Below are 26,378 nucleotides of genomic sequence, written 5' to 3'. Positions count from 1 at the left end.
TTCTGTGATTTAAGAACTGAACCAGGTGGCATGATCTTGAGGGAGGACACATGAACTCTGTAGATAGCAGCCCCTATATCAAGATGGTGATAGTGTTTGTATTGTATAAAAGGCAAATTACATCAAGTATTTTTAGTCTTCCAATAACACACTTTTTTGTATGTTTAGCCTTAATAAGTGGTCTCTCTTGCAAACATGCACAAATTTAAGATTTGTTTTAAATGTAATGTCATTAGCATCTATTTACAGTTCTGAGTATGTCATAAGTTCAGAGCTGTGCATGGTCTGACATAAGGTGGTAAGATTTTGCTGTATCGACTGTACTTGTTTGATAAGTCTGTATTTTCTCAGTGTCAACTTCTGAGATTATCGTTAGTGTCTCATGAAGAATTTTTCCCTTTGTTTGCCTTTTAGTATGATTTTTTTCTCAGGACTTCTTGGCTTGTGCCAAAGAATACATTAATATGTTTTATACATTAATACATTTTATAATTATACTATCAGTATTTCAAAAGTTTTGAAAATTGTTTTGTTTTTTCCTAGAGTAGCTGCTGCTTTTTTTGCAAGACAAGAGTGGTGTTTCATGTGTTGTGAATTCCAAAGTGTGCACACAGTTGAAGGAACATTAGTTGTCATGATTTTCATTGTACTTCTGTCTGTATCTAAAACTTGAGCTATTTTAGATTAATGGATCCATTATACTCCAGTTTCTTTCCCTTTTTTTTGTTTGACAGTGTTAAAGTCTTTTTTTTTTTTTTTTTTTTTTTTTTCTGTGTGAAGAACTTAAAACTGGAAAATGGGCTTTATGTTTAATGAATTTGATAAATCTTGATTTTCTTTCTTAGGAAAACTATTGCGACTGACTTTGCAAGCATGTGATGTAAAGGGAAAAGAAGATAAATCAGGGCCTGAAAACCTCCTTGCAGAGCCGTGGACTGGGGATGGTAAGAACCTGGACTTAAAATCTAGAATATTTAACCAGACACTGAGGCTGTTAACAAGGCTGCAGTGCTGTTGAATGTGTATTTGCTACTACTCAAGTTTTATGAGATGGAAGATCTATGATTAAAAAGCAAGGCAAACCAACATGTAAATTCTATTTTACAGCAAGGTGAATGTCTCAGGAGCCAGTTTATTGTCAAAACAAAGCAAACAAAAGATTGGATTTTGAGGAGAACTATTGATATTGTGTGTTGAAGTGAGCAATGAGCTGTCACAAAGAAAATTATACTAGAGTACATTTTGTGGGTTGAAGTCATGAATCATTCACTGCTTGTTTCCCAAATATTGATGGAGAAATATGGTAGAAATCATTGAAATTTTCATTGACTGTACATAACTATTAATTTTCCTTTAAAGCCTGTCTTTGCTAACACAATGTTTTTATGTACTGGATACAACCTGAAGAGATTTGTGTTTCTTGACCACCTTTTTAAGTGAAATGCCACTTAATCTTTTTTAAAATACCATGTATTGTCTTGTGCAGTGCTAGTGGTAAATGAAAACTGTTATGATAGAAAATCAGGCACATTCTAAATGCTTATTTCACCCCTTCTTTTACTCATGTTTATTATTTGAGTTTAGCTATTTTGTGGATTGTCTTCTGATATGTTATGGATCGCAATCTGAGGAACAGTGAGTTGTATTAGTGAACAGAGCCATAAGCCAGAGTAATATTTGGGAGTTACTAGTAAGCTTCAGTGGGGAACACTCTTGAAATAGCTGTAAATATTGCATTCCCTGGGGAGACACTGGCTGGAGACACCTGTGTGTACTCTGTGAGAGTGTGTAGTAACATGATACAGTCTTTTTTTCACTTTTTTTATTTGGAAACATTTCCTAATGAGCATTTCACTAGAAAAGCATAGTATGTTTTCCCCAGCTTTAGTCCACAATCTTAGTATTGTTTTAAACACCTTGTACTAGCAGCCCTTCCAACCTCATTCCATTCCCACTGCTGCTTTAGGTTTTCTTACTGAAACTGGGAAGACCAGAGCAAGTATCATTCTTTCTACTGGAACTGAATCTTCATTTCAAGTGACACAAATTAGAATAAAGGTATGTAGTTCCTCTGTGCTTTTCAAATAGAAGGCTTGCTTTTTTTCTCTAACGGTAGAGTTGAATTCGAATTTTTCTTTTTGTATGCACTGAAATTTTAAATTAGTCATGCAATGTGTAAGTCACAGGGAACTTAAGGAAATGGAGGCCTTAAATTGTCTCAGGGTTCCACAAACACATAGTAAAGACATTTTATTTTCTATTGCTTTTGTCTGTATCTTGTAATATACTCAAGCTAGTGAGCCATAGGTGTAGAATTTCTCTCTAAAGAGTGTGGATTTATTTGTAGGATTACATACCTTGTATTTAAAAATAATTTTTGACTAGTAGATTTCAGGAGTTCAGATTAAATGTAGGGTCTTTTGATTTCTTTGTAGAAACATCTGTATAATTTGAATACTTCGTACAATTTTTTCTGGTTTAAAAGTAAGTTCTTGTGATTTTTGGCCAGGAAATTTCATGGCCAGGACGAAACTGTGAAATTTCTGCAGCTGAATCTACTGATTTATTTATTTAAGGCAAAGCAGTAGTTTAATTCCTGGAACAAGGGTGCATATTTCAGTGTCAAGGAGAATTAAAAGTGGATGGACTTCTGGCAAGTAAATTGTTATTGGAGCTGGAGGGGCAGCTAAGCTGGTTTGCAGTGTACTGGTACTGGAATACATAATTTTAGTTTTGTTTAGGTTTTTTTAAATTTAAAAATATGCAAAATTAGAATGAGAGTTAATAATGTGAAGTGTAGTTAATGGTAGGATGGTAGCAGAGTGATAAATGTGGCAAATATTAACTGTGAGTACATGATCCTGGTTCAGTGAGTTACAGAAGTTTTCATAACATTTCTCTAAATGTGTTTCATTTTTCTTTAGGTAAAAAGTGCAATTTCAGAGATCAGTATTGTCAGTATTTAGTTGCTTTCCATAACTTCTTTTCTGTGAAACCTTCTTATATTGTCAGTGTTTTTAATACATTGCTCTGGATTTGTTCTTTTAGGTCCGAAGAGGTGCCATTGGGGCCCAGTGTGGGCTGGTGTTTGCTTATAATAGTGCTTCAGAAAAGTTCCATGCAGAGGAACACTTCAAAAGATTTGAAAGCTATGACAAATGGAAGCTGCGGGAATTCAAACAATTTTTAAAAACCAGGTATCAGCGGACTTTTTGTAATGAATACATGAAAAATAAAATATTGGATCTTTTTGAAATGGCACTTGAACTACTGAAAACTGTTCCAAATGTCTTAAAAATTATACATTATTTAATTGTTACTTGTTTGATTTTAATGAACCTCAATTTGATGTGTTTGAGGAAATACGTATATAGCTGTTGTCTTCAGCTTCTTGATTTAAAGACCCGTTTAAAAAAGGATATAATTTCTATAAAATTTCTACTTGAGGTGCAGATCACTGATAATGAAAACAATTTATAGGAAGATCATATGCTAATTAGCCTTTATTAAGTTGCTTTCTCAAAACTGTTGTTTAGGAGTGAGGGAAGGTTAGGGACCATGACTAATAAGATTTCCTTAATTTTCTTACCTTGCATGTGCTGGAGTTTGGGTATGTGAAAGTTTCTGTTGTCTCTCTCATCTTTATAGCCATAACATGCAAAAAATATGTTGGTGCCAACAGTTTTGCAGTTTCTTTAAACTTTTTCATTACAAAGTTTGTTACATTCTTTTATAAACAGAAGCAGCAGTTCGTGTGATGATTTGGGAGATGATGATCCTATTGGTTGGTTTGAAGTGGAAGAAGAATGGGATGAAGTTGATGTCAAAATGCAGCAATGCAGAATTTCTCAGGTAAGAAACCATGAAAATCCATTGGCCCAGTCACAGCAAGCAGAGGCTATTCTCTGTGCTTTGCTGTGATCCAGCTGAAAGAAACAGGAGAACTCATCTGGGTAGAGGCAGAAATCAATGGGCCTCTAGTTAAATGGATGATTTGACTTTTGTCCTCTGGGGTCTTTTTTTTTTCTCTGTATGTACACATACATAGCTGTAGTTAAATGGTGCTTCAGGATCAAATTTAATGCAAGATTACATTATAATGCGCAGACTGGTGGTTTCATCATGAGGAGATACTTCTAAAAAGGATTACAGGATTGATGCTTTATTCTAATATCTAGAAGAATTACCTGCTGCATAGTTATAGCATTTATTCTTTCAGAGTCAGGTTCTTCAACCCTTGTTTTAAGGGACAAACAAATTACTGAGCAGTTCCATCAAATCTGTTGATTTCTTTGAGGAATGTTGGACCTCTCTGTTTCAGTAGTGTCAGAATATGGGTTTTGTTTGGCAGTGCTTAAGTAGGAAACTTTGCTTTCTAGACCCTGTATATATATATCTTGTTTGTGGAGTCAGCTGTTGCATAGTTCCCCAATCCTTTTTTGTACAGTGGAAATCAGCAGAAGTGGTGGCACAGTTATAAGTCAACTTGGAATTTTTCTAAAACTCGCTGCTTGCTAAGACATTGTGCCGCTGTCTGTGTAAGCCTTAGTCCCTGAGACTTAGGAGTGTGCAGGGTTACTAAGTACATTTGGAAGGCAGATCTTGTTCCTTCAGCTTTGTGTTCTGTACCTCACTGTGGACAGATTGCATAAAATATTACATATTGAGCCTCTGCTTGTTTTTAAATGCAGCTAATAATTTTTTAACCTGCAAAAATGCTGTAACTGTTAGAGCTAAAGTACACAGTATGCAGAATGAATGGAACTAATAACGAATTAGCTAACTTTGCAGACGCATGGGAGGTCCCAGAACCATCACTGTGACTTTATTGGATGTGGGGACAGTTCAAGCTTAGCCTGAATCTCGGGCTCAGTACTTTAAACTTCTGGAGGTGATTGGCAGGGAGTAAGGCTTGTCCCCCAACCCCAACTGTAGTCTCCTCACATAAAGTGCACTCATATCTTCTAAAAGCTAAATTTGTACTAACTTTTAAAATGAAATCTTGTGCTGTGCTTATGTCCTTCAGTACTTGATGATAAAGTTCTTGTGCACAAGACAAGACACAGCAGAACGGCTCGGAGTTCAAGGCCTCAATGTGCTCGGGTACCTTCGGCCTATGCGAGATGAGCCCAACAGGAGCATGAACTGCTTGCAGTGCAGGAAAACCGATGATGATACAGTTTGTGGCACGACTCTTCTCCTGAAGACACTTCATTTCATCCAGCAGCTGGCACAGGACCTGGTACTTCTACTTAGTTCTTTTGTCTTGCTACTAAGTACTGGCAACAGTTAAAACCATGCTGTGGAGCAAAACGATGGTTTCTGAAAAATAGCATACTGTGTATGTTTACTGAGGTTGTCTAGGAATATGCTCACTTTGGGTCCAGAAGAGAGTTAAGAAGCATTTTTCAGGATCAGGTTACAATGCTGGGTGAAGTAGATGCAACAGGAGGATGTTCTACTGTCTGTTAGATAGTGTAGCTATTTCTGAAGCATGCATCTGGAAAAAAAGCGTAGAGAGGTAGCTAGGAAGGTTGCATGGATTGAAACATGTCCTCTTTTTATCTGAAATAATTCAGTAAGTATCTAGGGTGAGATGTGTGCTCAAGAGATGTGGCTGATAGGTGCTGATGTATGTCAGCATGATGTACCCTACTTCTGAGGATACACATCAAAATCATGTTTTGTTCATACAGTACATGCATCTGTGCCTTTGCAGCTTCGGTTCTAAACCATGCACTGTTTCACCTTGTCTGCGTGCCAGGTTTGTCTGGGGTAGAGTTAATCTCCTTCACAGTAGCCATGTGGGGCTGTGGTTTGGCTTTGTGCTGGAAACAGTGTTGGTAGCACAGGGATGGTTTAGTGATGGCTGCGCAGGGCTCACACAGAGCCGAGGCCTTTCCTGCCTCTCACCCCACCCCACCAGCGAGGGGCTGGGGGTGTACAAGGAGTTGGGAGGGGACACGGCTGGGACAGCTGACCCCAACTGCCCACAGGGACGTCCCAGGCCATAGGGTGTCCCGCTCGGCACAGAGAGCTGGGGAAGGGTTGGTGGAGGGCGGGCACTGCTTGGGGACTGGCTGGGTTACATTAGTAACTACTATTATTTTAGTACTACATTAGTACTACTATTATTTTATTTCAATTATTAAACTGTTCTTACCTCGACCCACAAGTTTTCTCACTTTTACGCTTCCAGTTCTCTTCCACATCCTGCTGAGGGGAGCAGTGAGCGAGCGGCTGTGTGGTGCTTAGTTGCCAGCTGGCTATTACTTACTTTCAATCAAATCAGATTAAGAGGTAGAGGTTGTAAAGTCATTTGGTGGTGGAGGACAGGGATGAAGGACTAGGCGTCTAGAAAGAGGAGAGAGAGTTCTTATTAGTAGCTCTGTGAAGGAGGTTTCAGAATGAGCTGTCACATTTGGACGCTGGAATATCCATCAAAGAACTTACACTGGAATTGATGTTAGCTGCAAATTTATAGGAAACTAGCCTGCTTTAAGCCCAGTGTTCAGAGATTTACTTTTTATAAATGTCTTCTGTGTAGAGTTAATTTTCCAATCTGCATTTTCTTTGCATTTTTAAGGTTCAACAGAAGGAGACTGGATTAAAATACAAGTCATTTTTAGATTTCACAGGCCTTGATTTGCAGCTGTTCTGGAGTTTTTACAATAAACTTCACCAAAAGTAAGTCACTTCTTTACTGTGTGGTGAAGCACTAATCTGTGTGTGTGTGTATAAATAAAGTATGCTTAGTTTAGTTTCAGCAGTTTCTTCTTCCTAAACTACATAATTTACATAAATAGCATTTTCCTGTTGCTGCCATATGGGTTTTTAACTGTAATGTTATGTAGAAGCTTGAGATGTAGATTAATTTAGCTGGTAGCTAGACCATTTTTGGCTATGTGCTCTATACTCAGTGACTTTCATAGCCATAGGAACATTTCATTATCCATTTGGTGCAAAAGAGCTTCTTTTCTAGTTTTTCCTTCTGTTTGTTTTATGCTTTCTTACAGCCCAAGGGAAGAATGTATCTTTGCTCAAACACTGCTATTGCAGCTTCTCCAGAGCTGCTTCTCTGTACTTACTGCAGACAACAATACTGCTAAACCTCAAGAAACTTCTCAGAGCAAAACATCTGGTCACACAGAAGCTGCAGAAGAGCTTTATAGACATTTGTGTGAAGGTAATTTATATTGAATATATTAACTCTTGTCTGTTCTGTCTTACAAGTGTGTTACGATAGTTACAGTTTGGAAAAAGATGCTTATTCCTAGATGCCAAGTCAGCTACTGGTTCTTTGTATCTTCTTCAGTTCAGTGTGTGCTAATTAGTATATCACAGTGAAACTTTCCTCGACCCTATGGAATGGTTTTATAGACTTTCTGACAACATGTGGTCTGGAAACAGCTGCAATAGAAAACTTCTTTTGAACATGTCACCTGCTTGAACCAGCAGGGAATGTGATCCTGTAACTGTGATGTTACTGGGGTTCATTTATTTCTGGTATTTCATATAAATGATCTTAGGAGGAGCCTTTAAGTTTTACAGAAACAAAGGGAAGATTCTGAAGCCAAGGAAGAGCATGGGAATTACACATTAGGTTTCTTTGGAAGCAGGATGGCACCCTCTTTATTCAAGTGTAATTTTTTTATTAATTACCTAAGAGTCTCCTGAAAAGCAAGCTAGAGATAAACCAGTTAATACCACATCTTAAAAACTTTATTAACTTTGATAGTTGTCAAGTCTTAACATTCCTAGAATTAATTTGCTCAGTGAATAAATATATCCTTAGAAAAGTCTTTCTTGCTGGGAGTCAAAAAGCTTTCCCTCATTTTTTGTGTAAATGTGGGATTGCTTGAAGTTGTGTAAAATGACGCACTAATTCAGTTATGCCTCTAACATTAGATGGAGTATTAATTTGAACTTGTAATTTTGTTTCCTTTTTGTATGAGCAGTAGTGGATATGGGGGACAGTAACTTCATGCCAATGAAAATGCTAAAAGAGGAAGTTAAGAACACCTTACTCAGTGGAGCAGCAATCTTTTTTCCAGATAGAGAGACCAGGCGACACCAGCTCTTCACCATGATGGTAAACAATTAACTGAGAAACTGATTGTTTAGTACCTGCTTTCTTTATGCAGAAAAGAGGGCAAATCTGAGTTCTTACTGTCAAATAACATATACTTTGTCCAGTTAAAGTAAAAACCTTCGGGTTTTTTTTTTTCTTTGCCTCTTTTTACCTCTCCCCTTCTCTCTCTGCAGCTTATCCAGACAAAGAGGAGCTAATCCTGCCTTTCTTACCAAAAATGAATAGTAGAACACAGAAATTAGAATTATTTTTCACAGAGGAGGGAAACAGAATGTATCATAAAAATAAATCTTTTTTCTTTATCTAGAAAAACATCACGGAGCAAGAACATAAGCAATCTGTACATCTTGCCTTCAGATCCTTGTGTACCCACTTTAGGTAAGGGGTCCTGAAACTAAAAGTAATTGTCTGATACCCCACATCTGTTAATAAATTCATATTTAATCCTTTTTAGAAATGTTATTCCCCTGAAAAATAATTCTTCAAAATAATCAACTGACCGTTTTAGAAAGGCGAATACTGCTACTACTACTTAATATGTTTATTAACTGAGCAGTTGTATAAAACACTGTCCAAGGTTGGTGCTGAAATCACAGTACATTGCTCTTAGGCTTCTCCTAGGCTGCTGTACAGTTTTGAGTGATTGTGTCTCTCTTTTTTTTTTTTTTTTGTCCATGGTGATGATTGGTATTAGATGTAATCAGTCTGGAGTCATCAGAACACAGACTTTTCATTTTTAGTAATTACACAGTAGGATCTCTACAGACTTGTCATGAGGATAACTAAATTTGTGTTCTGGAACTGTGCTACTTGTTGGTCATTAAGGAAATCTTTTTTTGTAGTGATCAAGATCCAGGTGGACTCCTGTTACTACCAGACAAAGGAGTTTCTGCAAATTTTGACATAAGTGAAGTGCTGTCAGTCATGGATACCCTTCTGCTAGTGGCGGCAAGAGAGGTAACTGTCTTTGCACTGTTTCTCTTCCTGCTTCTTTGCCATAATTTTTGTGTGCATTCAAACACAAGCTGTGTGCCTGAGATGTATGTTAAAGAACTAGCTTTTCTGCCCTTCTGGATAAAGATGTTCATGGCATTTCAAGTCTATAGGATTAGGTTTTCCAAGCAGTTGAATTATTTTCCTTTAAGCATTACCATTTCATAATAGTAGAGTAAGTAATGTATAAGATGAGATATTTTTCCATAGTGTTGAAAAGACTTTATGGCACACTATCAACATTAGGAAACAGAAGTAATCATCCCATATTGAGAGGTTAGAATTGGTCATGCCACAAGGGAGGTGTAGATGGGGGAGGGTCATTTACATATGCAGAAAAAATGTGCTGAGAACATCGAGTGACTCATGCAGCTATTCCTACTTAAAACTGTGATTTATCAAAACAAAATACATGAGTTGCTTCATGGCATTATATGCTGCTTGTCAAGTTGCATTTAATCTGTTTTGTGGGGTGAGTGGAGTGATAATGTCCATCACAGTTTACTTACTACATACTGTGTGTTATTCTGCAGCAGAAGAGGATATCCTTTTGTAACGTTTTGTAACGTTCTTTATTTTTCAGTGTGAGATGATGATGCTGGATGTTGCACAGCAGGAGTGTGGCACAGTCTTGTCTTCCTTATTCTGGTCTGTTCAAGGTAGCCTCCTTTCATGGTGCTACCTGCAACTTAAGGGTAGTGATAATTCAACCAAGGATCTTGCAGTAGAAATACTTAAAAACTGTAAGTGCTGGGATTGAATACAGAATTAAGTGTGGTGTAATACAGGACTTTAAAATGTGATTTTACAAATTGTGGTGTAATAAGGGTTCTCCAGTGGTTTCCTGAAGAGTACTCATAACTGTCATAGCATTTCTAATCTTTCTAGGAAGGAGTTTTTAGGCACGTTGAGCAACTTAGAATTTTAGCCATACTGATAATTTGACATTAGGAGAATCTTCAGAAAACATTTTAGTAAGTTTTGGGGTCAAATATTGAAAAAAAACCCAAACACCAAACAGTTACAAACCTCCATTTGAACATTTTGGTTTCCTTAAATGTCCCTTATTTTGATAAGCTCCTGTGTGGTGATATGTATTTTCCTAGATGTTTGTGATAGAGTAAGTTTCTTTCTTCTTGCTAAGAAGCCGGGTACTTCTAAGGGGTGTTTTTCTACGGTGGCTGTTGTTGTTGTTTGGTGGGTTTTATTTTTTTTGGTTTTAATGCAGCAGCTCAGTATTGAGTAGTTAATTGGGCCAAGTACTTAATGGAGGTGTAATTTTATGTAAAGTTATTTCATATTTGTTATTTGTATATAAATGTGTTGTGTTCCCATCTTACATTTTAAAGTGGAGTAAGGCAATAGCTAAAAATTACTATCCTCACTTGTTACTTAAGCTGCATTTCTTAGTTGCATAGGGAGGCTACTGGATACACTGAGACTGTTTCAGTGATCTTGGAGTGTTTAAGTTACTCATCGCTCACCTTTTTTGTAGTATCGTTGATAAGCATGACTTGTTTCCACAATAGAAATATCACAGAAAACTTCTCTGAACTGTTTTTGCTCTTGAGTGTCACTGCCTTGGGGCAGCAGATGCCTTTCCTGCTGTCTGTCGTCTTGTGCACGTCACCACGCACTTAAGTGTTTGATAAAGCAGGTTGTGGTAGCAAATCCTTAAGGTGGCTATTAAGGGTTTTTTTTCTCTTTAGATGTGGGCCAGTTCCTGTCAAATATCAGAACGATTTTGCAGTCACTTTTATCTCAATATAGTGGCAAAACAATAGTAGAAAAAATAAGTAACTCTGTCTTTGCTATGGCAACTCGTCAGCTGGTAAGTGACCGTTGGGATTTTGAACTATTTCCGGGTAGCATGGCTGTGGTTACGTACGTTTTCATGAGACCTGTGTTTTCTCCTAGGTCATCTTTCTGTTGGATTTTTGCACTTTAGACATTCCGTACTGTACTCTGCTACAGGGATTCAGCACTTTGATAGAACCACTGAAAAGGCTTTGTAGTGAGCCTCACAAGGTAAAAGATAACAGGCCGTATTAAGTACAGTGAAACAAAAGCAAAATTGCAAGAAAGATGTAGAAAACCCAGTTGATTCCACTGGTGAGCGTTTGAAAGAACTGGAAAGCTTGTAAAAACATGGGATGTGTAATGAAATGTTGAGTGAACAACTAGAAATATACCTGTACTGATACAGAAGATGAGCAAAGTGACCAGAAAGTGCAACTGGAATGAGAAGCCTAGAAGGTAGATAGGAAGGAGGGATTCTGAGGATGAAGAGGAAAACAAATTAAAAATAGTATGTGATTTAACATTTTTAGCTTTATTGCTTGTGGTGATGCAAATAAAGTCTGTATGTCTGTGGTGTAGATGTTTAAATCTGCATTAGTCATCCAGACTTTTTTTTTTTTTTTATTATTGGAGACTTGTAGGCACTTCTGGGGTGAGATTGTCTCCTCCCCCAGTAGACTAGATGAATTTTGCTTTAGAAATGCTTCCTTACCATGATTATCAAGGGTGTCTTTATAACTAGTTTAGGTGTAAATCAATGCTGTAGCCTCTTAAATGCCAGTTTCTATGTATATCTGACAACGTGAAAGTATAGACGCAAAAATGTAATGTAGTAATTTTTTTTAATGCTTTATATTTATATCTTAAGAATACATTTCTGTTGTACAGATGGAAATGGAAAGCTGGCAGCAAGAACAGCCTGTAGTATTGCGAACGTGGACAATGGAATCGCCTCATAACTATGAAAATAATTGCCATGAGGTCTCAGTCTTCCTGTGTCATGGGGCAACTTACTTTGAGGTGGAATTTGATGAAAAATGTGAAACTGAAAGGAGGTAATTTAATCTTGTGCTGTGTTAGATCCCAGTATCTAATTGCACAGGGGTAATTGATGTTTCAATGTGCGGGGAATACTTCTTGCATTCCAAGCATGCCATTTCAATTTCTTCATTGTCCTGAGTATCCAAGCATGCAATTTCAATTTCTTTGTTGTCCTGAGTAATATACGATGTGTATTTTTAATGACTCCTTGTGCTGAAAGTCACTTTTCTCCTGGCAAATATACAGACATGCTGTTCGTACAAATTTTGCTTCCTTGAGCCTTGATCTGTTTTGTAATATTGCTGCGACCACCACAGTTTGTGCTTGTGGTATTTATTTTGCCCTCTTTAGGCAAAACTATTGGCTTGGTTTGTCTTGGTAACATATCAAGCTACTGCTTAGTTAAGGCATATGCCAGATATTAAAATCAGCGCCCGTTACCAATTTTGAAGGGTTGGGAAAGTTCTGCAGGAAAGCAGGTCTGTGTTTGCTGGGACTACCTATTGTATTGAAACATGAAATGAATTCCTTAGGAGACCCATGAAACAATCAGGTGTGTGGTTCAGAGAGATGTGACGGGTACACTGAGATGCAGCGCTTGTGAAAATCCAAAAGCAAACATTTTCCCCCAGAACTTAAAAAGTAAATTTGGAAGTAATGAATTGCAATTTTCACAGGTATGATTACCTGGAGTTTACTGATGCCAGAGGTGCAAAAACTCGTTACGATACAAAGGTTGGCACTGAGAAGTGGCCTAAGGTGAGCACTTTTAAAATTCTGAACCAAGTGATATATCTAGTCTTAGGAAATTCATGTGATTCTTATAGAAAACCTATTGTCTAAAAGGATGTGTGCTTTCATGGGTGTGTGTGTTTATTCCCTCTCAAAGGTGGGGGGCAGGAGGTAAGGAAGAAAGTCTGCAGTGATGCAAATAAAAGGAGTGAATGAGTAAAAAAAAATCCATCTTTGCTGCTATTATCAAAGGAGCAGTCAGTCAAAATGAAAAGTAATAATTATATTTAACTGCCAGTAGCTACATGGGTAAAACTTACTCGTTGACACTCTGCTGGTGCCATTTTTTACATCTTGAGACAAGTGTAGCGCTTCCTGTAGCTACGCTCTGTCTTCAATGACACCTACTCAAGTGGGATGCTTCTCTAATGTTTTATGGCTCCAACTTGTAAAGTTCAATCATCTATAAAATTTTTCATTGAACTATTTAACAGTAATTTTACCTGCTTAGTATTGTGGGTTTCTCATTCAGATGGTGGGGGAAATTAGATCTGTTATGGCCAGAACATAATACTGAAAAACCACAGTTGCTGAAGGAAATTCATTACCCTGAAACGTCTTCCTGTCATGTACATTTGGCAAAATGACTGTTTTGTTGCTCTGTAGAAAGTGACCTTTAAGGCTGGCCCACGGCTGCAGTTTCTCTTTCACTCTGACAGCAGTAATAATGAGTGGGGCTACAAGTTTTCCGTCACTGCTTATGGCCTACCAGATGTTGCCGTTTCTTGGGGCTTGGATTTACAGCTTCTTGTATCGCGGTTGATGGGGCGCTTGGCTTCCCGAAGTATGGCACTGAAATCCCTACGAGGTGAGTGCATTTCATAGCTCTACAAGTTGTGATGCCAGATAAAGAGGACCTACAAGGTCCTTATGTTTCAAATCCCCTGTGAAAATGAAATTCCTTTTCTATTTCTTTCTTGACTGAAGATGTGTATTGCTGCTTAGCAAAGTTTGGTGGCTGAGCTGTACCCACTTAGTGGCTGGTACAGCCACACCTGGCTGCTGTTCTGCGGGACAGCTCTGAGAATGTCACAGGGATCACTGTGATTAATATTCAAAAGGCAATGTTAGGAAGATGTGGACACCTGGAAATAATCATACTAAGCTCTACTACATTTATAAAGTAATGGAGAGTTTGCCCAATCTACTGTTCTTCCCATTCTTTTTCTTTTGAAATTGTTCCCTAGTGCTGTGATCCACCCTCTGTTGGTGATGTGAATATGGAGCCAGGAAGCCAAAAAAATACAGAGCCTAGAACAGAAATGACTTCAAAAGCTTCACATGAGCATTTGGTGTTGATTTAAATTTGAATTCACAAATTAATCTTGGCTAATTCCAGAAGTTAAGTGCATGTAGGATTTGAGCCTTTGAGAATAAGTCAAATACAAAACATTGATATGGGTGCCATAAGAAAAAAAAAAAAAAAAAAAGACTGAGTTGTTTATTCTTTAATTTCAAAACCAGAACATTTATATCTCACTTCCTAAATCTTAATTCATTCACCACTTTGGAGAAATTAAACAAGATTAAAGAGTCCTTGCTGCAATTAGGTGGTCAGTACTTACCTCGGAAAATTAGGCAGTTACTTACCTGTGAACTAATGGAAGTGGTCTTATCATAAAATATTTTCTTACTTATAAACATGCTTACATATAGCAAATTATTATGTCTTTAGTAGGAGAAAATGCTTTTAAACTCTCTTGCATATTGAGGAATTCCTATGATTTATAAGTACAGTAAAAATGTTTAAATCAAAGTCATTTCATAATGTAACTTTGTCACTATAGGATACTGATGCTATCATTAAAGAAAGGATACAACGGTTTTCTGCAGCACATTAGAGAAACAGAAGTTAGAGAATATTGTTAAATTACTTGTTTGGTCTATTGGCAGTACTTTTTTTTTTTTCCCCTACTGGATGTTTAACATTTATTATTCTCATTAATCTGTAAAAATGAACAAAAATATTTAGTAACTGAAGTGTCTGTTCTGAATTTCTTGCAGAATTAGGTAGTGAAGCAGACTTGCCTCCTTTGAAAGTAACATCAGTTCTTAATTCTCCGCTGTGGAAACCTGTGTTCAGGCATCAGATGTGTCCTGAAGGACTCCCGGGAGCCAGTCAAAGCAGTAGACTGCACCAAGATAAAAAAAAGGTACTTACAGCACTGCCTTCATTTCATTGGCATGAAATTCCTGTGTATCACAGTTTCATTCAGACTTAATTAGTAGATTTGTCCTTAAGCGTATGCTGCTGTGCTAAAGTTGTCATCACTTGTGCCATTTAATTCAAATATGAAGGAGGAAAGAAACTCCTGTTCTGTGCCCTCTACTAGTTTCCATTTTCATAGAATCATAGAATGGTTGGGAGGGACCCTCAAAGATCTAATTCACCCCCTGCCCCTGCCTTGGGCAGGGACATCACAGACTGGTTTGGGTTGGAAGGAACCTTAAAGCTTACCCAGTCCCACCCCCCTGCCATGGGCATGGAAACCTTCCCCCAGCCCAGGTTGCCCCAAGCCCCGTCCAACCTGGCCTTGAACCCTTCCAGCGAGGGGGCAGCCATAGCTGCTCTGGGCAGCCTGTGCCAGGGCCTCACCACCCTCACAGGGAAGAATTTCTTCCTTATATCTCATCTAAATCTCCCCTCTTTCAGTTTAAAACTGTTAGCCCTGTCCTATCCCTACATCCCTGACCAAGAGTCCCTCCCCCCTTTCCTGCAGCCCGGAGCCTTGCCTTCTCCAGCTGAACCCCCCAACTCTCTCAGCCTGTCCTCACAGGGGGTGCTCCAGCCCCTGATCATCTTCGTGCCCCAATGACATCTTTCATTAGAACAGGTTGCTCAACTGCAGTAGATACACTGCAAGTTGACTTAATTGTAGAAATGAGCTGCAATCATTTTTCAGGTAATATTAAAGTAAATGTTTTCTAACATTCTTTCCAGGCTGGGAGCTCTCACCAGGATGACTGCCGTAACTTTCTTATCAACTTTGCAAAATCAGATCCTGCCCAGGACTTCAGTGGGCAAAAATCTGAACTTTTCAAAGGACTTATACAGGCATGTAAAAAACAGACCCCAAAGACAGATATAGTTGCTGGTTCTACTGTTGATCAAGCTGTGAACTCAACATTTGCTGCTTTGGTGTATCTCACTCCAGATTTATATGAGAAGCTTCAAAAATATGGTAACTCTAATATAAGACTATCTTAATAATGAAGACAAAGTTTGTAAAAGGCTATCTTATAGTTCAGTTTATAAACTTTGAAAAATCAGTTTAGTATGACAATTTTTAATAAGATGTTCTGTATAAAGAAGTCATCATTTAGGTAGACTATGTAAGCCTTATCTCTAGAGTGTTTTTTTTTATTAATATATGCTTTTATCTTCAGAGCTCTGCTCAAATATTAATAACCCTCATAATCTACTAAGTCTTATAAAGGCATACCCAAAGTGAGTAGTGATGAATTCGGATCAGTGTGGCTCCCAGTGATTAGAGGTTCCTATATCATTTTCCCTTCTCACTGATTCTTTTCTAAAATGCCAGCACCAACTTATATATGTTTTTAAATGTTGGGGGTACAGACATGTGAGGTAGTGGTAACTAACCTTGGCATCCTTAAAATATATTTTTTTTCTTTAATTTTTCTCTTCTTTTAATAAAAACAACATTACCTTTTAACTTGTATAATGTCCATTGTATTACAATTTATATATTTTTTCAATAGGTAAAATGAACAACTTTCTAACTTACACCATCCTTCCATTAAGCTTACTGATATGTTTGAAGTATTGGATAATAACGTGTTACTTGGCTTTGAAGGGTTTAATTTTAGGCTTTCACTTTCTGTCATGGTTTTGAAGTTAAACCTCTTACATTTTGAGCTATAAAGTTATTGGGTAAAAATGATTGACACAAAGACTGACTTGATGACTAACGGAGTTATTGCCTTTAGTCATTTTGTCTGTATCTGACAATTGATCTAATTTTCTGGGTAAGATTGAGAAATATGGTAGCTCAGGAAAATACTAATAAGTTAAGAGCTTCATCTGTTGGTCTTGCTGGGGCAGATTAATTTGAGGACCCATGTTCACCTATGTCATGTGAAGAATGTACAAATGATGCTGAAAAGGAGGGAGGAAAAAAAAAAAAGAGATGGAAGAGCCTGAATAGGAAGACCCTGAATAGGCATGTCTTTTTCTCCATAGTTATTGTCAGGCCAGTTTTCATGGAAACTGTTTTGTCAGATCTTTAATTTTTGTAAATTGATCTTGAAAGTCCATTCCAGAAATTCATAGCTTTAAAACAAAAGAGGAAGAAAATACTGGTAACTAAATACATTTATACATTTTTAATACTAAGCATTTCTCGATAGTTCTAGTATCAGTTTGTATTAGTGATATTTGCATGTATAGGGGGAGAGGTTTTCATTTTCCATGACAGCAGGCATCACTTTTGGAAAGAGATGAGAATGGTATTCATAATTTAAATTTGCAAATAAGTCTGTAAAAGTGCGGTTTATGTGTTTAAGGCATATGAAAGTTGGCCGGTTTTGCTCCTTATTTTTCTTACAGGCATAATTCCAAGTATTGACTAAGAGACAAAGGGAAGGCTCTAGAATAATTTTATTTAAGTAGTGGAGTTGTGTAAAAATGGAGCTGTAAATAAACAGAACTCTTCTTTCTCTCATTTCCAGTCAACAGTGGAGGCAAGGTGCCTTTGAGTGATGAGTTTGCACAAGTGTATTCCCTGGCTGATTCAATTAGAATATGGATGGTAAGATCACTCGGGAGGATATCTGTTAATGTCATTTACCTTCATATTTTACAATGCAGTGTTAAGGAGTAGGATGGAACCATATTTTCCTTCAGTGATTCTAGATCAGCTGTTTTCACTGAGGAAGAATATAAATTCACTTCTAAAACTTTGAACTTAAACATTTAAATTACTTCTTATTCCCCTCCTTCCCTCAGCCCCAGATGCATCATCATGAGTATTTGACTGAATTTGACTCAAAATCAGTTAAATTTGTGTTATTTTTCAGCAAGAATGTGTGTTGTTAATTGGGAAGATTCTTGCATAGCAGTTGGAGTTCTTTTGAGGTATAGCACAGAAAGAGATGTCTTAAACCTCATTCTCACAGTAATGCAGTGCTAACAGAAAAGGAAATAATTGCGTCTTTGACAAGCCAGTAACTAGCTTCAGTTCAGGGTATGTTTTTTACATGTAATTTTCCTTGAAACATAAGCCTTATGTCAGGAGCTGGTGTCATCAGCTCACAACCTGGTGAGAGGTGTCTTCGTCATCACCTGCAACTGCAGAGAGCCAAAATTCATTTAGATTTCACTAGTCTGCCGGAGATTCAAAATGTTCACAACTACATGGCCTTTGAGAACAGCTAATTCAGCCTGTGACCTGCTTTTCTGCTGCTGTTGTGAGCCCTTCAGATGCGGGCCGGCCAAATTAACTGTTCTGGTATCTTGTGACCTCCTCCCTCCTCTTTCCTGCCTGCAAGAATTCCTGGCAGGTTGATACACTAGAGCTGCAGCGAGTGCAGATGGGTGTTAAGATGAGTAATTGCGTTGTACTTGTTGCATGACAGGCGATGTCAACCTGACAGTACTCGCTAGTTACATGACATGATGCTTTTGGAGAACCTTATCTCGTGACTAGATGTGTATCTTTTCTTGAGTGGTGGGGGTAAAGGGGAAGCCTTCTGTTTCTTGGAGGGCTGTTGCACATCCAGTCACAAGAGAGGGGAGGGTCTCAACCTACAAACCTTGAGCATCTTGGTATGAGGTTGTGTTACTGCTTTGGTAGTTTAAGTACTGCTCCTTTAGACTACTGGGTGTTCTGTTCTGCAGTAGGGAATAGTAAATACTGTCATCTGTTCCTGAAATTAAATTCCTTTAATTGTGATGCAGTCTTCATACTGCCTTGCTGTATAGATATACAGGGGGAGTCATATTTTAACTATTTTAACATCCTGTCTACAGTTGGAAATGAGGCAGAAATCCCTGATGGGTAGGGGAAATGATACTGAGGAGAAGCAGAGCACAGAAGCAAGTGAGGTGAATCCGGAAACTCTTGGTAAGTGTTACCTTTCCAAATGTATAAACATTCCAGGTAGTTTAGTAAAGCATTGCCTTGTGAATCTCAGTCGTTATTTTTGCTGTAAAAGATAAGTTAGCAACTGGGGTTACTTTTTAATACCTTAAGAGATAAACTAGTATACATGGCATGAACTACGGCATGAACTATCTGACATCATCATCTGCTGTACTTTGCAGAAAATAGTACATGAGAAAATTCTATAGGGAGTGACTTCTTAGTTGGATCACGTGGTTCTGAACTTAGGTTCATCTGTTTTTGTAGATACTTGTTACTACAATTAACTGATGTTAGAATAGCAGCTGATTGTCATTAGAACAAAATGTGTTTTCATTGACTACTGTCTGCTTTGTATGGTTCAGTGTAATAATTCTAAATTTTCAAATGCTAAATTTGAATAAAGTAACTTGACAGCATCATGATCACTATAATAAGAAAACCAGTATTTTCTGGATGTCTTGGCTCAGAAGCAACAAGATAAATCACTTTTTTCCTGAGCAGAAGATAGCAAGTTTAGTGTTCTGTCATCGTGATTTTAACTCTTCCAATTTTTGTGCCGCAGCAAAACTTTGTATGCAGAAGAGCCTTTTATTACTGAATTTTTTGCCTGTAAGAGCAAAGACGAAAGATTCTGCTTCAGACAGATTGGAAGCCCAAGATATTGATGATATCCAACAGTATGACAGTGCTGAACGCCAAAGAAAAGGTTCTGTTGTAGACACGGACTTCCAGGCAGCACATTCGTTGTTTTCCAATGGAGTAACTCATCCTGTTTCAAAAGAGGGGGGCCAAATGACTCAATCTGATACGAAGATTAAACAAATTCCAGACCCCCTCCAAACAGAAGCATCTGCATTTCATAGTAAGCCTGTTGAGAATACAGTTTCACAGCAAGAAGATATATCATCACCTCCTTCTACTCCTACACGAAAATCTCAGCTCAGCCGTGGAAGACTAAGGCTGTTGTCCTTCAGATCAATGGAAGAGCCTAGAGCTGTGCCTACTGTGAAGGAGAAATATCCTATATTGAAAAACATACTAGACTTTATTAAGGATCAATCACTTTCACATGAAAGGTAAGCAAATTAAAAATGTTGCCCATTATAAAATACCGAAACTTGTCCTCAGACCTCTTCAGGTGGAATAAAGCATCTTTTAGCTGTAAGATAGCATTGAAAATAATTTTGTACATAAATAGCTGTCTGATTTATGTATCAAAGTTCAGTTATTCACAACTGTGTAAGGGCTTGTAGAGAGTATTATTTCCTTTGATTCGCTCTTATCATGTAGAACTTTGGAATGGGAAGAATTACTTGGCCGTTCCTTGTCTTGCTTCCTGAGATCTGTTTGCAGTGGCATTTTACTTATCTATGAACAGCAAAGTCATGGTCTATCAGTACTAGAAATCCTTGATAGCAAATGTAGAATGGTTGCATCTCTTATTAAATTACCTAATATTCTAAAAATGTAAATCAAAATAGATTTCCAGTTCTCAGCTTGTCTATTTTAAGGCTCTAAAACTTGGACTGGTGGAGGAAGTGCTGGATTCTGGTTGGAACTTTATCTCTCACTCCACCTGCAATATACCACTGTTGAAATACCATTGAAAACTTAGATACCTAACTTGTTTAACTAGTCAAGTACTTGAATTGTGATTTACTTGGGTTATTTTAAGCACAACATTTTGAAGTCCTCATAGATGTTTTTTGCTCTTCTTAGTGTTTTAAAGGTTCTTGCTTTGAGAAAATCCCAAGGGCAGAGTATTATGGAAGTGCTCAAGACAATCCGCCAGTGCCTAGACTCACTTGGGCAGCCACACTGTTTTCATCCACCGTGTGTACTTTTTCTCTTAGAACTTCTAGCCTGTCAAAAAGATTTTACAAAGTAAGTAAGCATTTAGGCAAGTCTCAGCCATGTGTTTCAATATGCCTTAGTCCTTGTGTTTTCCTAGTCATGTAAACAGTAGAAAGATAGTGGTTTCTAATCCAGGTGGATAGTAAAAATATGATCTGAGGATTAGGTTTTAGGCTACTACATCTTGCATGCTTCATCTAAAAAAAAATTAATAATATCATGTTCAAGTGGGACTTAGATGTACAGCTATTCATGCCAGTGGGTATCATGTGGTTCAGTCACAGCATGGATACCTAGAAACCTCTTTACAGTTCCAGCTAGATCACAGCAAACTCAAAAGGGCTGTAGAGTCTTCAATTATTGCTTTAGTTTAAGTTCCTCTCTACTTCTAGACTGGTTTCTTTCTCCTCCAGTAAAGCTGTAGTGTCTAACCCATATAACTTGTAATTACTTATGGAGCATTGCATCTTTATTTTTGTGAACTTACTGTAAGTCAAGATAATACCTAGCAGAACTAACTTTCAAGAGTGGTGCATATTGTATTGTTATTAAGCATTTACTTGTTCATGAATTTTCATAGCTTCGGATGTGGTATCTGTGCAAGGCAAACTTTATTATGGGACAATATATCCCGCTTGTGTGGCAGAGCCCGAAGTGACGGAGGTGCACGCTAAGGTCCGCAGTGCTGTTAGCTGTGTGCCAGTTACAGGGCACACACATGCACTCACAAACAACAGGCAAAAGGGTCATGAGGATACGCATGTGCAATTATTATTCTAAGTAAGGAAAGAATTTGGAAGTTTTTTCAAATTTTATGTGCAACTAGAAAGCACTGTCTCAAAGTAGGAGCTAATACCATGCTGGTTTGGTTCATGAATTTAGGTCTGATTTCTGTTGTGTGTCTGGACAGTGCTGTCTGAACTCTGTCACCTGGTTTCTCACTTGTAAAAAGTTTTTTGTGGTCATCTTGCAGTGCACTGATTTCCTCTAAGATCTTGATTAGATTTTTGTAAAGCACCTTTTTAATTTGAAGGAATGTTCTTTCATTTAGTGCCATGAGAATATTCTCTTTGCCTCTTTTGTTTCTTAACTTCTGATTCCTGGTACGGGATTCTTTTGTTTTTCTTTGTAAATGGAAGACTGCATTTTAAATAAAACTAACATCCTTCCCACTTGTGGGGAGTGCTTAAAACCTTCTCTGTGAAATTTGCCAAACCATGCTACCTAAAATGTAGCAGTGAATTCTAGACTATAAATCTGAGTCTTTAATTTCTAGCTACTTTGGAAACTTGGAAGGCTGTGGTGCTGAGCTACACAAACAGATTCGAGAGTCCTACTATCAGCTTGTTTTGTTCCTGGTAAATTCTGTGAAGGGATTTAGTACAATTAATGACAGGTACAGTACCTTGCTTGCATTACTTATGTGAGATTATTTTTTTTTTTTGTTCTTCCTCACCTCTTCCCATGTAATTTGTTATTGCTTCATTCTTTAATTAAGTTTGCCTGTACCTTTCATTATTTACAGAACTAAATAGGGAACCTTGATCTTGTGATCAAAAATGACCTTTTTATTAATACTTTGTGGGAAAGCACAGTAAATTTATCAATGTTAAAACCTTGAGTTATTGTGTTCTGTAGTTATAATTCTTCAGTGTGTTTCTGAAGCTTTGCTGTAAAATACTAGAAATAGCAAATTTATTTACTTGGCAAGAGTAATGCCACAGTAAACACCACAATTCTCCAACCATGATTTACTGTTAAAGCTCGTGTTTTAGTAACATTCTAATTAGAATTGTTGATATTTATAGCCAGGTGTCCTAAAGAAACTAGAATTTTGTGACTGTAAGTCTGTTTCCCTGCTAATAACTTCCAAATCCTTTGTCCAGTTTCAGCTGAACATGGCAAAGGTTTCAAAGAGAACAAGTTCCTGCAAACATCAGGAAAACCTATTGCAGGGAAGAGACAGACCCTCTTGCTAATACTCAGGCTATTAGCATAAGCTCTGTTTCATCTGGATTCATAGAGGATATCATCTTTGTTTCAAATTGGCTATGCTTCTTGCTGAATTTTGTCAGTTTATGCATTAATAAACCTGAGTTTCTGCCATGTAGTTAATTTAATGCAGAGTAAAGCCTCGAAATCGGCGTACAGTGATTGCCTGCCCTTCCTCCCCAAATACGCTGTTTCAACTTCAGGTTAGAGCTGTCATGTTTTACTGTCGTGTGTTTTTATTTAGATCGTTGCTTCCTGCCTTATCATGTGTGCAGACAACTCTCCTTCACCTTTTGGATATGAGTTGGGAACCAAGCGATCTCTCCTTTTTTGTTGAGATTCAATTACCACATCTTCTTATGACTACATCACAAGAAAACATAAGTATTCATGACAGTGTCATTTGGTGAGTCAGGAAGAATGTAACTTTCACGAGGTACTAACTATTGACACCATTTTTACCAAGAAAGGCTCCTGAACTTTGTGCTGGAACAAGCAGTGAAAGTACCATTAACAAATATGGCATAATTTTGGCCAATATCCAAGGGCTTAACTGAAGTATTTGAAATTTTTTGCAGTATTACTAGTGCAAAAATTATTAAAATTTTGTCTTTAACCTGATTCTTGCTGGAACACTTCACTTGTTTAGCAGTGTAGCAGGAGGTAGATAATGCTGTTTCTTGTCTTGATAAATATCAAATGCTTGCATGTTACAATTTTATCATAGTTGTACTTCTTACACATAAGCAAATGTGAAGGCCAAAAAGCTTTTCAAATGTCTTATCTGATCTGCTAGCATTACCAAAAGCAGTTTTCTAAATGTAGATTTTTCTGATTTTACATTATGGTCCCCTTATATATTTTAAAGCTTGTCACAGAGGCAAGAAACAGGTGTCTATATGGTCATTTATTAACCAAGTGAACTGGAGTTCCCACAATTCTGTTTTTATTAACATGTTCTAGCACTTTGTTCTTACTTAAAAAAAAAAAATCCCAAATCATATTAGAGGGAAATCTGATTGCATTCAAACTTAATTTTGAGCTTGTTTTTCTTTTAGTCAGTGGAGTGAAGAAGATGAAATTGCAGACTACAAGCAAAACTGTGAGTGGATGGATGAATGTCAGGATGTAATGTTTGAGACCTGGTATGAAAAGATAGCTCAAGCTGACCCTGAGAAGCAGAGAAAGGTAACCTCATAATTTGCTTGCTTATCTGCAGAAGGGTTAAAGAGGAGACTTCTAAAAGCCTAAAGGAGAGAAAGAAATCTGGCATAAACTGATTTTTCATGAGTTGGATCCCTGGCTCCCTGTAGCCTTCAAAAATCTAAAATTATTAAAAGAACCCCATCCTTTTTTTAGACAAAAATTCTGATTTCTGTCTAAAAAGAACTTTCTCAAAGTCAGAAAATAATACTCAAGTAAATTATGTCCATTTATTTCTCTAGATGCACATGTTTGTTGCTCGTTACTGTGACCTGTTAAATGTGGACATATCCTGCGATGGCTGTGATGAAATTGCCCCATGGCATCGCTACCGCTGTCTGCAGTGCAATGACATGGATCTGTGTAAAACTTGTTTTCTTGGTAAGAATCATTAGAAAAACCCTCAAAACCCTATTCTTGAAGGTAAAATAGTGTCTTCTAAAATATACATAAAATAGAGCAAAATACATTTCTTCTGGATGTTTTAGAAATGTTAAGCTTTTCTTTTCCTTATCTGAATGTGAACTTGAAATTAAGAAAGATCCTTTATCAAAAAGGAAATCTTAAAATACTTCTTTACAGGTGGAGTAAAACCTGAAGGACATGAGGATGACCATGAAATGGTTAACATGGAGTATGCCTGTGATCACTGTCAAGGAGTTATCATAGGTCGGAGAATGAACTGCAATGTGTGTGATGACTTTGACCTTTGCTATGGATGCTATTCTGCAAAGAAATACTCTGACAGGTATTAAATATGTGATTTTGTTCCCCCACTTCACTTGGCAGAAAAGCAGTGATTAGCAACTAGGTAATGGGTCATTCTCGTGTTTCGTGTTACTTCCTGGAAGGTTGGGTCTGACATCAGAACACCTCATTGGTGTCCTGTGGGGAAACATAGCAAATATGTGACCTGTTCAGGCAAAATTTCTGTAGGTTGAAAACCTCTGAAGTAACACTGTAGTAATCGTTTTCTAGCCATGGCTGTGAAAATTGCAGAAGGAGAGTAACCAACCCTGAGTGTAAGATAGAAGTGAACAGTGGTGTGGTTTGATGATGTAAGTTTCAGTGCTTGACACCAAAGATCTTAACAAATTTAATTTCTAGAGCAGGAGCCCTTGTGGCACTTCTGGTTCTATTAAATGAGCACTAGCGAAGTCATTGAGTCTCTTGACAGCACTTGAAGGTCTATGGTTTGAAACTCTGGAATGTGTTGGGTTTGTCATAGTTTTTTGTAAAGGTGTCATGTTACTAACTACATTGGTTAGCCAGAAAGTGGCTGCATTTCAAAATGATGTACCTTCTTCTTTCAGTCACTTGCCCACTCACAGCATCACAGTGTATCCGATGGTGACTATTCGAATCAGCGACCGACAGAGGCTCATCCAGCCATATGTCCACAATTATTCCTGGCTGTTGTTTGCAGCTTTGACTCTGTACAGTGCAGATTTGGCAAACAGGGAGGAAGTAGAAGGAGAGAAACTAGATTCACAGGTCCTCAGTCATGCCAGAGTTCTGCAACATCAGTGCATACAGCTCATCGGAGACTGCTTGATGAAAGCACAGCACGGAAAAGGTGAGTCAGCTCCTCCTTCACTGAAACAATGTTTTCTAGCAAGCCAGAAAAGTCACTGATTACTCACACTGAAGTTTCCAAACCAAAGGGGAAGCTACTGTGTACTTCACTGAGAATAACTGTTTATGTAGAAAGCAAATGTAGAACAAGTGTTGTCCAGGGTCACTGGAACATGGAAAATAGGGTGCTTGAGAAAGTTAACTTTATACTTACATAAATATTGAAGACAACTTGGCAACTCTTTGTTTGTTTTTCCATCTTAGATGTTGTATCAATGAGTATAGCTTCACGTTCTGTTCCTAATGTGTTACTGGCAGTTGAAGGACTTGAAGGAAAGCAAATAACTTGGTGGAAAATGTTTTTTGTTCTGCATCTCTTGGCAAGAATTTTTTAACCTTATTTGTGGTATTAGAGAAGTTTCTGGGGATGATGTCCATTTGCCTGGAAATTAAGATTTCTGTGAACTAAGACCTACTACAGAAAATAGGGTGGTACGATAGAGACCTATGTTGAATATATCAAAAATTCTAGAGTCCAGTTCAAATAAGTTTACTGGTAGTTTTTTTTGAGCATCTCTAATATGGCTGAAATACCACAACCACCAAATACTTCTGCATACTCACTTAATCTGTTTGTTTTTAACATACTGTTTTATTGTATAAATATTTAAGTGATCAGAAGATTAAAAGCTAAGACAAGCTTCCTTTACTTTTCATAATTTACACTGTTGGGAGGTATCTCTAATGCTTTCTTAAATTAAGACCTCTGACCCAGTGGTGTCTTTGTGAAGTGGAGAATGTCACCACCTGTTCATCACTATTATTTAATGGAATTACACTATTATTTAATGGAATTACACTATTATTTAATGGAATTACATAATAAAGTGAACATGATGGTGAACATCTTTTCTGATGGAATTGATACT

General features: G+C 37.5%; 1 protein-coding gene across 1 annotated transcript in view; it reads left to right on the top strand.

Moving 5' to 3' along the window:
* Positions 1-26,378, top strand: part of ZZEF1 (zinc finger ZZ-type and EF-hand domain containing 1) — a 57,201-nt gene that overhangs the window by 7,806 nt on the left and 23,017 nt on the right. Inside the window, exons 8-35 of the mRNA XM_026861560.1 lie at positions 846-944; positions 1,967-2,058; positions 3,049-3,197; positions 3,741-3,852; positions 5,027-5,242; positions 6,587-6,687; positions 7,017-7,186; positions 7,959-8,092; positions 8,400-8,470; positions 8,935-9,049; positions 9,669-9,828; positions 10,795-10,916; positions 11,003-11,113; positions 11,774-11,940; positions 12,604-12,685; positions 13,325-13,526; positions 14,723-14,871; positions 15,660-15,900; positions 17,411-17,490; positions 18,711-18,804; positions 19,388-19,901; positions 20,545-20,709; positions 21,956-22,075; positions 22,916-23,077; positions 23,730-23,859; positions 24,117-24,255; positions 24,457-24,622; positions 25,188-25,450. Of these exons, the coding sequence (XP_026717361.1) occupies positions 846-944; positions 1,967-2,058; positions 3,049-3,197; positions 3,741-3,852; positions 5,027-5,242; positions 6,587-6,687; positions 7,017-7,186; positions 7,959-8,092; positions 8,400-8,470; positions 8,935-9,049; positions 9,669-9,828; positions 10,795-10,916; positions 11,003-11,113; positions 11,774-11,940; positions 12,604-12,685; positions 13,325-13,526; positions 14,723-14,871; positions 15,660-15,900; positions 17,411-17,490; positions 18,711-18,804; positions 19,388-19,901; positions 20,545-20,709; positions 21,956-22,075; positions 22,916-23,077; positions 23,730-23,859; positions 24,117-24,255; positions 24,457-24,622; positions 25,188-25,450 (4,326 nt within the window). The remainder of the gene's footprint in view (positions 1-845; positions 945-1,966; positions 2,059-3,048; positions 3,198-3,740; positions 3,853-5,026; positions 5,243-6,586; positions 6,688-7,016; positions 7,187-7,958; positions 8,093-8,399; positions 8,471-8,934; positions 9,050-9,668; positions 9,829-10,794; positions 10,917-11,002; positions 11,114-11,773; positions 11,941-12,603; positions 12,686-13,324; positions 13,527-14,722; positions 14,872-15,659; positions 15,901-17,410; positions 17,491-18,710; positions 18,805-19,387; positions 19,902-20,544; positions 20,710-21,955; positions 22,076-22,915; positions 23,078-23,729; positions 23,860-24,116; positions 24,256-24,456; positions 24,623-25,187; positions 25,451-26,378) is intronic.

Source organism: Athene cunicularia, assembly GCF_003259725.1.
Source record: "Athene cunicularia isolate RWA chromosome 19 unlocalized genomic scaffold, athCun1 chr19_part1, whole genome shotgun sequence".
Classification (NCBI taxonomy): domain Eukaryota; kingdom Metazoa; phylum Chordata; class Aves; order Strigiformes; family Strigidae; genus Athene; species Athene cunicularia.
This window is presented reverse-complemented; position numbering and strand designations above follow the sequence as displayed.